This window comes from Ovis aries, chromosome 1, assembly GCF_016772045.2.
Source record: "Ovis aries strain OAR_USU_Benz2616 breed Rambouillet chromosome 1, ARS-UI_Ramb_v3.0, whole genome shotgun sequence".
Lineage (NCBI taxonomy): Eukaryota > Metazoa > Chordata > Mammalia > Artiodactyla > Bovidae > Ovis > Ovis aries.
In genome coordinates, this window is record NC_056054.1 from 69,248,221 (window position 1) to 69,262,577 (window position 14,357).

The window sequence follows — 14,357 nt, forward strand, 5'->3', positions numbered from 1 at the left end:
TTAATAGCTAACTTAGAAATGTGTCTCCACTTTAGGCTTTTGCTTTGTAATTTACTTTTTTCTCAGTAGTCAAGTACAGCAAGTTGAAGACTTCTAAGCAGATAGTTAAGATTTAAAAACTTAGTTCTACAGTGTCACTTTATTGCTTAGTTAATTGAAAATTGAATCACATCAAGTCAAACCAAGAGGTACTTTCCACAGCCACGAATATGTTTTGTTTGTAACTATTTGTAAGGTGGAAATTAATACTTTTGTGTATAAGTAAGATTGGTTGGATTATAACCCTCTAGTGCTCAGAAAGGCATCCCCAGTCCTTTTTAGAAGTTAAAGGGGTAGGATGACAGAATTTTAAGTGTGAGCCGCTGTACTGTTTTCTAAACTTAATTTAGAAGCAATAAATACTGTTTAGTAAATACTGTCTTAAGAGTACTATCAAATTTGATACAGTGGCCATACTGTGTAAACTTACATTGCATTTTGTGTATTTTCTAGCCTGGAGATGACATTGTTCTTATGGCTCAAGCTCTAGAAAAGCTGTTCAGGCAGAAATTATCTCAGATGCCACAAGAAGAACAAGTTGTGGGTGGTAAGGAAAGAATAAAGAAAGGTAAGCAAGAAAAAGTTTATGTTCTCTTTCTTTCTCTGTCATATATATTTGAATGCTTGTGTGTGTATGTATAAGTATAATGACTGGAACTAAATAGTAAATCCCTGGGAATTCCCTGGTCCAGTGGTTAGGATTTGGTGCTCTCACTGCCAGAGGAATGAGTTTGATCCCTGGTGGGAGAACTAAGATCTTGCAAGCAATGCAGTGCTGCCAAAAGTAAATAAATCCCTGAAAGGAGATAGACATCTAGAAGTCCTTTTACATCCTCTTATATTGGTATAAAATGTCCCTTTAAACAATCTGAACGTTGAGCACAAAGATGGCTGTCATAATGACTGTCATACGAGATTAGGATTACATAGATTATGGCCTTGCAGCCAGGTTTCCTACAGAATAGTGCCATTCACATTGTTATTGTTGTTGGTTAGTTGCTAGGCTTCTTTGTCCATGGGATTTCCCAGGCAAGAACAATAGAGTGGGTTGCCTTTTTCTTCTCCAGGGGATCTTCCTGACCCAAAGATTGAACCCACATCTGCTGCATTGGCAGGTGAGCTTTACTGCTGAGCCACCGGGGAAACCCTATGCCATTCACATAGTGGGCACCAAATAAATCCTAGTTGCAACTGCTATTTCAGTGGATCATGTATCTGTGTTGTATTAATTAAGAGGGCCAAAATTGCCAATATTTCTGTACCAAAAGATCCCCGAGCTAAGAATGAAAAGTTGCTGTTGGGTTTGAAAATTCTCATTTTCTAATTCTTAACTCAAAACTCTAGGAGGGAGAGGAATTTCCCTGGTGGTCCAGTGGTTAACATTTTGCTTTCCAGTGCAGCAGGTACAGGTTTGATCCCTAAATGGGGAGCTAGGATCTCACATGTCTTGTGCCCAAAATAACATAAAACAGAAGCAATATTGTAACAAATTTAATAAAGATTTAAAATTTTTTAACTTTAATGGGAAATGTTTTACAGCTAATATCATAATATTTAAATAAGAAGTTATAAAATTAATCTTAAATGTTCAGAAGGGTTATTGAAAGAGGTAAACCAAGATTGTCACAGTTCAAATGTTGGTTTATCTTTGGGTCACTGAAGCTATAAATCTTGGTTAAGTTCTGTAATCATTCCGTGTTTCTTCATCTATGATATCTGGCAATAATTTAGTTTTCATTTTTATAAATATTTGTAAGGTATATGTTAAGTGACTGGAACATAGGAAACTTGCTCCACTTCAGGGGACGGTTGCGGTTGTTTTATTGATAGTATGATATACTTTTTTCCTAGTTGTTAATAGATCTTTAGGGTGGATCATAACTTATAGCTTACTTTGGTCCATCCTGTGAGATAGATACTTACTGAATAATAACTGATTATTTTATTCTTATTTTTGAAGATTGATCTTAAGTATTACAGAATAAGCCTAAGCATTATAAAACTTCTTAAAATAATAAGGCAGTGCATTAGAAAAACCATCAGGTAAAATTACACATAGCATGTGCTGTGGTTCGAGTGAGAAATTGACTTGCACTGGAAAAGCTGCAGAAGGCTTTAGAGGTGATGGAACTCAAGTTTGGGAAGGTGTAGATTTCCAAGTGACTTTCAGTAGAAGCTTTCTATTGCTTAAGTCATGTTATTTTTTTTTATGCATGTTGGTAGGTAAACTGCCATATGATGGTAGCTAGTCTAAATAATGTGATTACATGTTGATACTTTATGGCAAAGGAAAAACTTTGCCATAATTGAATTGGTGTTGATTTATTGATTGAACAGATATTTAGGTACTTCTTATGTACCAAAACACTGTTCTGTATTAGAGTTTACATTTTAGTAGTGAAAGAGATACATACATGATAGGTTCAAAGAACATTCCAGACAGAGGGGTCAACTAGGGCAAACTCCTATAGCACGATCCTTTTCTCTTTTGTTACTTTGGGCCATTGCCTTCATTTATGATCTGAATTTTGCTTCCCTCCTTACTTTCTTAAGGATTTTATTGCTTTGGTTATCCTGTTTCATGCATCATTAATCTTTCATTCTCTATCAGGTTAGTTTTATTATGCTATAAATATGCTCTAGTATTTTATCTTTAAAACTCACCTTTTCCCTGTATCCTTCCTGTTTTTTTGTTTTCTTCTTACATACTCATGAACACACTTCAGTATAGGTTCTAGCCATACTACATACATCACTAAAAAGGTTCTTATCAGTAGTCTTTATGTTGTGAAATTTAAGTAATATTTTTCTATTCTCATTTGTCAGTGTTTGCTTTAGAAGGCTACTGTCTCTTGAAATGCCTTTGTTTCTTGGTATATATTAGTTCTGTGGGTTTGCTTTCCATTCTGTAGTCCTCTTGGCCTTATCAATCTCTATTGAGGTATTTTTCAGGGCTTGGTATTAGGTATACTTTTCCTAAATTCCATCTGTGTTCTATTAACTCCTAGATTTATAGGATTTGGGGAGTTAGAGATTCTTATATATTGTATGTCAACTATGATAATAGCATGGAAAAAAGTGAACTAGCGACTGGTGGAATAGAGAAAGGGGGTTGTTTTATATAGGTTGGCTGGAGAAGGGAAGGTCATATTTGAGAATTTGAGTAAAGCCTGAAGGAAATGTTGAAGTGAACCATAAGGCTGTCTCCTGACCGGTGGAACAAATAGTCTGCTTATGCTTACCAAACTTGAGGACAGCAGGCCAGTAGTCTGGAGTGAAATAAGTGAAGGGGGTAGGATGATAGGAAAAAGAGGTTGGGAGGAGAGCAGACATATGGGGAAAAGGGTAGAGAGGTCTTATGGGGTCCTGAGAAACCATTGTGAGGACTTTAGCTTTTACTTGGAGGAAAAGTTAGAAACCATTGGGCACTGAGCAGAAGTGTCTCAATCTTATTTGAATTTGATTGTTATTTTTGAGAATAGAATACAGGATGTAAAAAGCAGAAGGAAAGAAGGCCTCTTAGGATGCTAGTGCAGTAATGCAGGGTTATTACCACCTGTAATACTTGAATTCTGGATAAGAAGATAGAGCAAAAGTTTGCTGATGGATTGGAAATGGGGTTTGAGAAAGAGAGTGGAGTCACAGATGACTCCAGTGTTTCTGACCTGAGCAATTAGAAGAATAGAGTTAACCCTGATGGAAGGATGGGCATTTGAAATATAGTCATGCCTCGAAATCATGAGGGACAGGTTCCAGGACCCCTCCATGGATACCAAAATCTTTGGATGTTTGGGTTCTTTATATAAAATGGCGTAGTAGAGTGGTCCTTCATATCCATGGGTTGCATCTGAGCATTGTATCCAAGGAGGGTTGAATCCGCATGTGCGGAACCTGTGGATCCTGGGTACTGATTGTAATAGATTTCAGAGTAATGTGATCCAGATGTCTCCAGTTAGCACTCTTTGGGAACATACAGGACAACAAAACATGTACAGATATTCCTTTGATGAGAGAATCATGTTCACATCTGTTCTGTGTCAGCCAGTGATGGACTAACATGCTGAGCATTCTGAAGACCTCACACAGTACCATGTAGTTGTCTCCAGTGTGTCTGAAATTTTTGCTCAGGATTATAGCTACGTAAAGCTAAAATCACAAAAGTTGAACTAAATGTATTAATGTAGGATGCTAAGAGAAAAATTGCTTTATGTCTTACTCAGATACTGAATCTTGTTCACATTTTACTAGGTACTCAACAGAATATGACAGTTTCTATTAAAGGAAAACAGTCCCCCAAAGCGCTGGGAAAACTGCTTACACAGCAAGTAATTCCTTCTGTATTTCCTGAAATATCTGTTTCTCCTTCAAACCTGGCACAAGGTGCTCCACTCAACACTGTCTCACAAACAGTCACCCAGGTAAGTTTACTTTCACTTTAAAATGTTTCAGCGTAAGTTTTTTTTTTGTGATCTGTACCGTTTTTTGAAGTTTATAGAAAAATTGGTCTTAAGCATACAGCAGTTGGACTTCCCTCATAGCTCATTTGGTAAAGAATCTGTCTGCAGTGCAGGGAGACCTGGGTTCAATCCCTGGGTTGGGAAGATCCCCTGGAGAAGGAAATGGCAACCCACTATAGTATTCTTGCCTGGAGAATCCCATGGACAGAGGAGCTTGGCAGGCTGCAGTCCATGGGGTCGCAAGAGTCAGACACGACTTAGCAACTAAAGACAGAAAGAGATACAGCAGTCAAAAGTCTTTTTGTCTGTACACATTTTGTGAACGGAGACCTGGGGTGCAAACCAGATTCTTAGGTAGAATCTGAACCGATTTATTATCTCTGTAGTATTAGTATCAGTTGTCTAGCTACTTTTTGGTGTGTGAGGGGTGTAACTTTTATTGGTTCACAACTTGGTGGGTTAACAATTTTCTTTTTAAAATTGTGTACCCTAGCTGATTTCAGGTATTCAGAAACTTTTTTTTTTTAATATAACCATGACTTTTCCCCACCTTTCGTTGGTCTCAAAGTTGACCAGACAATTCTTTGGGATGTGGGAAGGAAATATTTGAACTATTTATTTTACCTATGAACGAAAATTAACTTTTCCTAAAAACATAGATGACCTGGTGCTAAATATCATTTCATTTTTTTAACTGATAAGGGTAATGATCATAGTTTGAAAACTGTTGCTCTGAATGTCACTTTAAATATAATCTTGTTTTCAAATTGTTTCACTTTAGGTTACAAAGGGTGTGAAGAGGAAAGCAGATACAACAACTCCTACAACTTCAGTAGTTAAAGCAAGTGATGAATCTTCCCCAACACTTACAGAAAAAAAATCAGGGAAAATGCCACCTATAAAAGAAAATATGCTAAAGAATGTTTTGCCAGATTCTCAGCAACAATATAAAGTTGTAAAGAATGCTAAAGTAACCGAGCAATTAAGGCACTGTAGTGAGATTCTTAAAGAAATGCTTGGAAAGAAACACTTGTCATATGCATGGCCCTTTTATAATCCTGTTGATGTTAATGCTTTGGGACTCCATAACTACTATGATATTGTGAAAACCCCAATGGATCTTGGAACCATCAAGGTAAATGCTGTCTTAATAAGAGGAACTTCTTTTCTTGACTATAAAAGTAATCTTGTCATCATAAAGAAATTTAAAATTCAGAAAAAGATAAAAAATCACCAGTCATATCACCTGAAGTAAATGATGGGAACATTTTTAAATAATGGGAACATTTTAAAGTGTGTCTTCTTATTTTCTTCAGTTCAAGCACATTCTTGGTTATTTTACCACAGTGTTTGAGTTATAGAATGTAATATAACTCTGTACCCTAAACTTTCACTTTGTAGATATTTTATTGTTATATATTTAAAATATTTTTAATTTGCATAATAATACAAAAAAGTTTTTTGGCAAGGCACTTATGTGGTTTCCAATTCTCTGCCAGGTAAGTTTTCTTTATTGCTGATTTGGAAACTTTAAATTACTGGAAAAATTTAGTTATGCATATTTATTTTAGGGAAACTACTAAAAGAATAGAACTATACCATTTTCAAAATGATGCATTATCTCAGTGTTCTTCCTAAATAACTACTGATTGTACTCCCTGTTCTTTATTATTATCTGGAAGTTTGGTTCTTCTTTTATTAAATAAACACAGTTTTATTTTATTTCATCATCAACATTTTTTGTGAACATGTTACTAACTTTTGTGCTCACCCTTATTTCTTGCTGCTTACTCTTTCCTGTCTTGGTTTTTCTTTTTGCTGAAGTGCAAGCTTTAGTAGTTCATCCATGAGCATTTATAGGTAGTAAACTCTTCATAGTTTTTTCTCTGAAAGTATCTGTGCTTTGTCTATTCTTGAATGGTTCCTTAACTATGACATTCTAGAACTAGTTATTTTCCCCAGCACTAGGACAGTATCTTTTGGCATGTATTGTTATTGTTAGGAAGTCTGCTATCAGTCTGCTTGCATCCCTTTGTAGATAATCTCTTTCCTCTCTCCAGCTGTGTGTTTAATTGTATTCTTCTTGATTGGAAATTAGCACTTTCAAGATGAAGCTCATTTTTTAAGTTCTGAAAAAACAACTAACCATTCAGTTCAGTTGCTCAGTCGTGTCTGACTCTTTGCGACCCCGTGAATCGCGCACACCAGGCCTCCCTGTCCATCACCAACTCCCGGAGTTTACTCAGACTCGCATCCATCGAGTCAGTGATGCCATCCAGCCATCTCATCCTCTGCCGTCCCCTTCTCCTCCTGCCCCCACCTTCTCCTCCTGCCCCCAATCCCTCCCAGCATCAGAGTCTTTTCCAATGAGTCAACTCTTCGCATGAAGTGGCCAAAGTACTGGAGTTTCAGCTTTAGTATCATTCCTTCCAAAGAGATCCCAGGGCTGATCTCCTTCAGAATGGACTGGTTGGATCTCCTTGCAGTCCAAGGGACTCTCAAGAGTCTTTTCCAACACCACAGTTCAAAAGCATTAATTCTTTGGCACTCAGCTTTCTTCACAGTCCAACTCTCACATCCATAAATGACCACTGGAAAAACCATAGCCTTGACTAGATGGACCTTAGTCAGCAAAGTAATGTCTCTGCTTTTGAATATGCTATCTAGGTTGGTCATAACTTTCCTTCCAAGGAGTAAGCCTCTTTTAATTTCATGGCTGCAGTCACCATCTGCAGTGATTTTGGAGCCCCCAAAAATAAAGTCTGCTACTGTTTCCACTGTTTCCCCATCTATTTCCTACAAAGTGATGGGACAGTTCAAAATACGCTTTTCTACTTTCCCCTAATACTTAAGCTAATTCAGACTGAAAGGTCATGAAACAGTACCTGAAATAGGTAAACCTGAGCTGAGTCTTAACTGGTAAGTAGGACTTAGTAAGTTACAGGACATTTCAGGCAGGGGAAGCAACTTGGAACGCCTTGAGGTAATTAAAAAAAAAAAATTCCAGAATACAATATTTAAGCCAACATGAATGTAATATAAAAAAGTGATTAGGAGGAAATGAGTCTGCAGGGAAACTGGGACTTGAACATGAAAAGCCCTCATCGTAGAGGCCTAGAGCTGGCATTAAACGTGAGGGTTATGTCCGCATATTTGTTTCCTATAATGACTTCTCTAGTAACAGTGTGAAGACTGGGTGATGAGGCTATTAAAGAATTCCAGGGATAAGAAGATAGTGACTTTAATTTAGTTCTTTGAATCATTCCAAATTGCCAGTGATCTAAGTGGTAGAAAATTATGCTTCTTGTTTAGTTTTGTGTTTTTTAAATTACAAATAAGTCTGGCATGCTATATTTGTTTATTGGCCTTTTGTATTTGTTCATAGATTTTATGTTAATATACACTTATTTTTCCCAGCAGTTTATAGGATTTTTTTGTCTGATCATTTTTCATTTTATAGTAACTGCCTAACTGGCTACTCTACATCCTCACTGTTCTATCCACTTTATATGCAGCTACCTAAAAATGTAACCCATCCTGATATTTCTCCTGTTCAGTTTTTAATGTCTTTCCATTCCCAGGAGAATTTTAATATTATAAACCTTTCATTTAGATGTTCAAGGCTGATTTAAGGAGTTTATTTACTCATTGTTTTGCTACAATCAAACTAGTCTATCCTAGATTATCAGGAAACACTCCATTTTCCCCCTGCTTTTGTGATTTTTGTTTCTGTTCTTTTCTTTACTTGGAATGTCCTCCTTCATCTCTACTTATCAAAATTCATTGGATCTTTTTCAAAGTCTAAAAATACAAAACATGTAGCAGAGTTTTAATTTTGTCAAATCTGGATGGTGGGTATCTGGTTTTGGTATTACCTATTATTCTATTCTATGTTGGAATTATTTTATAATATAAACACTTAATATAGGTGCCCAAAATTCTGTAATTTTTTAATTTAGGCAAAAATGGATAACCAGGAATATAAAGATGCATATGAATTTGCTGCAGATGTTAGATTAATGTTCATGAATTGCTATAAGTACAACCCTCCAGACCATGAAGTGGTTACAATGGCAAGAATGCTTCAGGTGAGTTTTTACTTGCGTTCTGAAAGTGAGTTTCCTCTGAACATAGCTTAAAATATTTCATAACTCAAGAGATAAAAAATAATACCCCTTACCCCCACCAAGTAGTAAAGCATAATTTGTACTTTTAAAATTGTGGGGGTGGGTTGTTTGCTTTATGAGGTATAGTATCCATTAGTAGTGAATGTTTTAATGAAGCTGCCCTATATATAGAAGAGATTGGGGAAATACTAGTGAAGAAAGGACGGTAGATATCTGAGACAGAGTTGACTGGAGTCAGTGTCGCATTCAATGAGCCTGAACAGAAGGCTCAAGGACTTTTGAGGCTGAGTCATTGGGGATTAGTAGAATGATGCAGTCACAGGGCAGGAGATCTAAAAAGAAGTCCCCCAGTTAATCTGAAAGATCTGTCTTACCTGGAAAAACACAAAAGTTGCTAAGATTGGTAGTCAGGGAAGCATGAGGTCTTAACTATATTTCTGGTAAATCTTCTTTTTCCTCCACTTTTATAGGGATATAATTGACATTGCATTAGTTTAAGGTATATAAGACTATGATCCAATATATGCATACACTGTGAAATGATTACCACAAAGAAAACAGAGTTCTCATCAACATATGACACTGAGGGAATTCCCTGGCAGTTCAGTGTTTAGGACTCCACCACACTTTCACTGCCAGGGGCTAGAGTTCAGTCCTGATTGGGGAACTGGGATACAGCAAGTTGCACAGTGCAGCCGAAAAAAGTGACACTGAAATGTACATTTTCTTAAAAGATGTTCTTGCTGCATTAAATCAGAAATGCAGAGCTCTTAACAGTGTCATTTTCCATTATAGGATGTTTTCGAAGTGCACTTTGCAAAGATCCCAGATGAACCTGTTGAGAGTATGCCTGTATATTACATCAAAACAGATACCACAAAAACCCTTGATAGAGAAAGCAGTAGTGAAGCTTCTTCTGAAGATAACTCTTCTGGTGATTCTGAAGATGAACGAGTTCAGCGTCTTGCAAAGCTTCAGGAGCAGGTAGTTCATTTTACTGATAGAAGTTTTTATATTCTTCCTATGAGCTGCTGCTGCTTGCTGATGATCTATTATAAAATCCAGTTTGTAGATTAAAAGTAGATTAAAAGCTGTTATTATCTAGATCGCTTAGCAACTGTGACTTTACTTATTGGCATATACTTAATGTTTAATAGTTTTTTCTACTAAAAAATCTATACATCTTAAAATTCTGTTATTTATATTACCAACCACAATGAGTTGATTCTTACTGAAACATTTATATAACATAACCTTGATAGTTTATGGGTGGGATCTTTATTTAACATTTATTACCTTTTATGATAAAATGTTAACCTGCTATGAGTTCAATCCTGAAAAATCAGTGATTTAAGACTTAAGACTACCTGGAAAAATAATGATTCTTGGTCTGTTTTTAGATGAATATTTAAGTTTATGGGTTAAATATATAATATTCTTTGAAACACACCCTTCAAAATAATGAATTTATGAAATATCAGTCTGAAGTAAATGAATTTCATAAAGGGTACTGTTGACTTTTTTTTTTTAGTTTTTTATTTTTTTAATTTTAAAATCTTTATACTGTTGACTTTTGAGTGCCTTCATTTTTTTCTCCTCTCTTTATTTAGAATCATTAATGCTTAAAGCATTTTTCCTTTATTAGCTTGAAGCTGTTCATCAACAGCTACAGGTTCTGTCCCAAGTACCTTTTCGTAAGCTAAAGAGAAAGAATGAGAAGTCTAAAAGGAAAAAGAAAAAAGAAAAGATTGATAACAGAGATGAAAATCCAAGGAAAAAGTTGAAGCAAATGAAACTAAAGGAAAAACCCAAGCGCAAGTAAGTATCTTTAAATGATGCCTTATTAAGATAACATTTCTGAAATACATTTGATTAAATTTAACTTTTGTTACAGTCTGCCAAAGAAGAGGAAACCACAGGTCTTCACTATGAAATCTGAAGATGAAGATAATGCAAAACCTATGAACTACGATGAGAAAAGACAGTTGAGTTTGGATATAAACAAACTCCCTGGAGATAAACTTGGGCGAGTCGTTCATATAATACAATCCAGAGAGCCTTCATTGAGAAATTCCAGCCCTGATGAGATAGAGATAGACTTTGAAACACTGAAATCATCAACACTGAGAGAGCTGCAAAAATATGTTGCTGGATGTCTAAGGAAAAGATCACTAAAACCTCATGGTATGTATTAGGAAGCAGTCTAGTATTTGTGTTGTACTCACTCTTTTGGTTGTACTCACTTTTTATTTTTCCTTCTAAATCACATAGGTAAGAGAACAATGAAGTCAAGAGAAGAACTTCATTCAGAGAAAAAACTAGAATTGGAAAAGCGGTTACTGGATGTCAATAATCAGTTAAATTCTAGAAAACGTCAAACAAAACGTAGGTATCTGTTTTTTGCTTGTTTGTTTTTTTAATTTACTTATTTTTGGCTTCACTGGGTCTTAGTTGCTGTGCATGGGCTTTCTTTCTCTAGTTGCAGCAAGCTAGAGCTGCTCTTCTAGTTGTGGTGCATGGGGCTCTTATTGCGGTGGCTTCTGCTGTTGTGGGGCACAGGCTCTAGGCACGCAGGCTTCAGTAGTTGTGGCTCATTGGCTCTAGAGCTCAGGCTCAGTACACAGTTGTGGTACACAGACTTAGTCACCCCGCAGCATATGGAATTTTCTGGAACCAGGGATTAAACCTGTGTCCCCTGCATTGGCAGGTGAATTCTTAACCATTGGACCACCAGGAAAGTCCCAGTAGCAGTTTTTAAAATGTTCCTGTGACAATTTAATATCTGCCATTTTTAATGTCTTGTCTTCTTCTGTAGCTGAGAAAACTCAATCATCCAAGGCCATTGGAAGTGGTTCCCGACTGAGTGAAAGTAGCAGCAGTAGCAGCAGCAGTAGTTCATCAGAGTCTGAAAGTAGTAGCAGTGATTCAAGTTCTTCAGACAGCAGTGATTCCGAATCAGGTTAGCTTACTTCTGCTTGTGGGAAAATATTTCTCTTGTAATACTGAGACTTATAGTGTGAAAAAATGTTTGTTACTTACCCAGAATCTATGGTGGGATGCCACACTTATTTAATTGCATGTTGACAGTCCTACAACTGTTTTCTTAAAAGAGATACTGTGTAAAGTGAAACTTCTTATTATATATATGTGACCTACAGGCTTGTAATATTGCAAATAGGCTTGTACTGTTGAAAATAATTTACTAAAGGTGGGATAATATCAATATATAGTTCAGATCTTAATACCAAAAATATCAAAAAATAAAATGCTGATCTTCTTTTAATAAAATATTATTTGAGGACATCTTTTATTTTGCTATATCAAATCACTCTAATGTTGCAAAGTGTGCAGTGTTGTGACAGTACATTCTGAATTGGATAATCATTTTGAATTAAGAAACCAGTCATCCTAGAAGTGGTGTGAAGCAGATTTTTTTTCACTTCAGTGTTTTCTTCACTGTAGGTTATCTTCTATTTGTAGAAAAATATACCTTAACTTCAGATTCTCAGTTATGCTAAAGTATGATATTACCTCATAGAGTTTATCATCAACTATATCAAGCTTAACTCAAGCTTAATTCATGTTTTGTTTGTACTCTTTCATTGACAGTTATGTAGTAGACAGGTAATTGTTGCCCTCAGGATATGGTCTTGGCAGAGGCATTCCAGCATTGTTCACCAGAAGGCATATTCAAATATAGGACACCTATAGGCCTCAAATTTTGCTTTATTTTAAATAAGACATTTCTTGTTTGTCATGAGAGTCAATTCTTTTTAAAACATCCCACACAAAATGTTGTCACATCAGGAATTCTTAGCATTTGTAAGAATATCCTTCTTATTTTGGTCTGGTATTAAGCATCTGCTGCCTTGTAGTACATTGTTTCACTTCTGGTTCTTTTTGGTTTGTAGTGCTGATGGCCTCATGTTGTTTAAGATTTATAAAGTATATAGTGGTAAACATTTTTGTTAGAATAAACAGAATTTTTACTTTTATTGAAATTTGTCATCCTAGAAAATTTTTTAATAATTTAGGACTCCGTATACATTATTTCCTTGTAGTTGACTTTTAAGCAAAACATGCTGGAAAACTCTTTAAAGGATTTTAAATTGTGACTAGCATTTGTAATTTCATCTAATAAAGCATTTATTGCCTAAGAAGTTAGAGCACTTTGTCTTTTATTTATAGGATAAAACTCTTATTAAATTATCTAATTTTATATTGACTACTGATCAATAAAGACTTGAGTATTAGCAGAAAAGTACTTCAGAGTGCTTCAGTGAAGTACTTTAATTTGAATTATCAGTTTCTAATAGAATCTTACAATATGTTACTTGAAGGAAAGAATGTCATCTACTGTGTTCTTAAAATAGTGTATTATGTGTTTTCCTAACTTTCAAACAGGATAACTCAGCCTCAGAATTCTAATTTTAAAGCACTATTGAATTTTTATTTTATGACTGACATTCTTGTTTGATGTCATCTTTTTCAAATAATGAAGTGTTTTTAAAAACACCTGTTAAAGAAGCAAATTTTTACATTTCAGTCTACTGTATGGAGAGTGTATAGATTTATGACACTAAGGTCAGTTTGTCTTCTAAAAGGATAGGATAATAAGAGTTTTTGTTTATGTTTGAAATTTTCATTGTTTTATAAACCAACTATGTATTTCATTGGAAAAACAATATATATAAGTTGCAAATGCAATGTTTAACGTATGCAGTAATTAACTTTGCTTAATAAAATAGTAAATGAAGCAATAGGACCTTTTCTCCTATTAACTTCAGTTGTACCCTTAAAAATACTGTAAGGCTCTTGATTTCTAGTGTATAAGTTAACATTTTCTTTAACTTTCCTGAGAACAACAAAAACTAAGTTAAAAGCACTGCAAATTGTGAAAAATAATTAATTCAGGCTATATCATTAGCTATACCTATTTTAAAAATAAGCAAAGCATCTATCATTCTTAAATTATGCACATGATGTTATCAAGAAACAGATGGACAAACCCCAAGTCTTAAGTTTCACGGTGAGGGGAAATGGAGATCTGGAAAAAAAATAATTTGTGAAAATTGGGTATATTAGTAAAAGTTAACTGAAAATATAAGTAAGACTTTGTAACTTTAAAATTTATTGTGATTTGTCAAGAGCTGAAACTTTAAAAAGGAGTATCTCAATTATCAGAACTCGGGTTAAATAAGAGTTTGGATTATTCAAAATAGGCCATATGCATATAATTTCATTTCTTCAAAATTTTAGTAGTGGCATCTTTTCTGAAAGCTTCTGTGAGAAATTCTTCTCTGGTCTACGGCCATACCACCCTGAATGCACCTGATCTCATCTGATCTTGGAAGCTAACCAGGGTCGAGCCTGGTTAGTACTTGGATGGGATAATTTCTTCTCTGATAGAAGAATATTGATCTCCAGTAATTTTTCTTAATCTGTTTTTTAATACTTGTCCTTCTGGATTTTTATAGCAACTTCAGACCATACGCAGTTTTCTTAACCAAGTCACAGTCAATTTGTTATCAAGGACAGATTTCTAAATTAATAGATCTCTAAATTAGATCTCTAATTTCTAAACTGCTTAACAGTATTGACTTAAAGTTCTCCTTATAGCTTTCTTGTATTATGAGTTGCTTTCTTTACTGCTGTATTATTCTGTTCTAGGTATATTAAAATGTTTTAACAGTGACATCTGAAAAACATTTATATGTTATAGATAGTGGTAGAG

At 35.1% G+C, this 14,357-nt stretch overlaps 1 protein-coding gene across 1 annotated transcript in view; it reads left to right on the top strand.

The window, feature by feature from the left end:
* BRDT (bromodomain testis associated) overlaps window positions 1–14,357 on the top strand; it is a 47,748-nt gene that overhangs the window by 8,029 nt on the left and 25,362 nt on the right. The window contains exons 3-11 of the mRNA XM_027973729.2: window positions 493–607; window positions 4,288–4,457; window positions 5,278–5,631; window positions 8,456–8,584; window positions 9,419–9,607; window positions 10,269–10,441; window positions 10,518–10,807; window positions 10,895–11,008; window positions 11,439–11,582. Coding sequence (XP_027829530.1) covers window positions 493–607; window positions 4,288–4,457; window positions 5,278–5,631; window positions 8,456–8,584; window positions 9,419–9,607; window positions 10,269–10,441; window positions 10,518–10,807; window positions 10,895–11,008; window positions 11,439–11,582 — 1,678 coding nt within the window. The remainder of the gene's footprint in view (window positions 1–492; window positions 608–4,287; window positions 4,458–5,277; window positions 5,632–8,455; window positions 8,585–9,418; window positions 9,608–10,268; window positions 10,442–10,517; window positions 10,808–10,894; window positions 11,009–11,438; window positions 11,583–14,357) is intronic.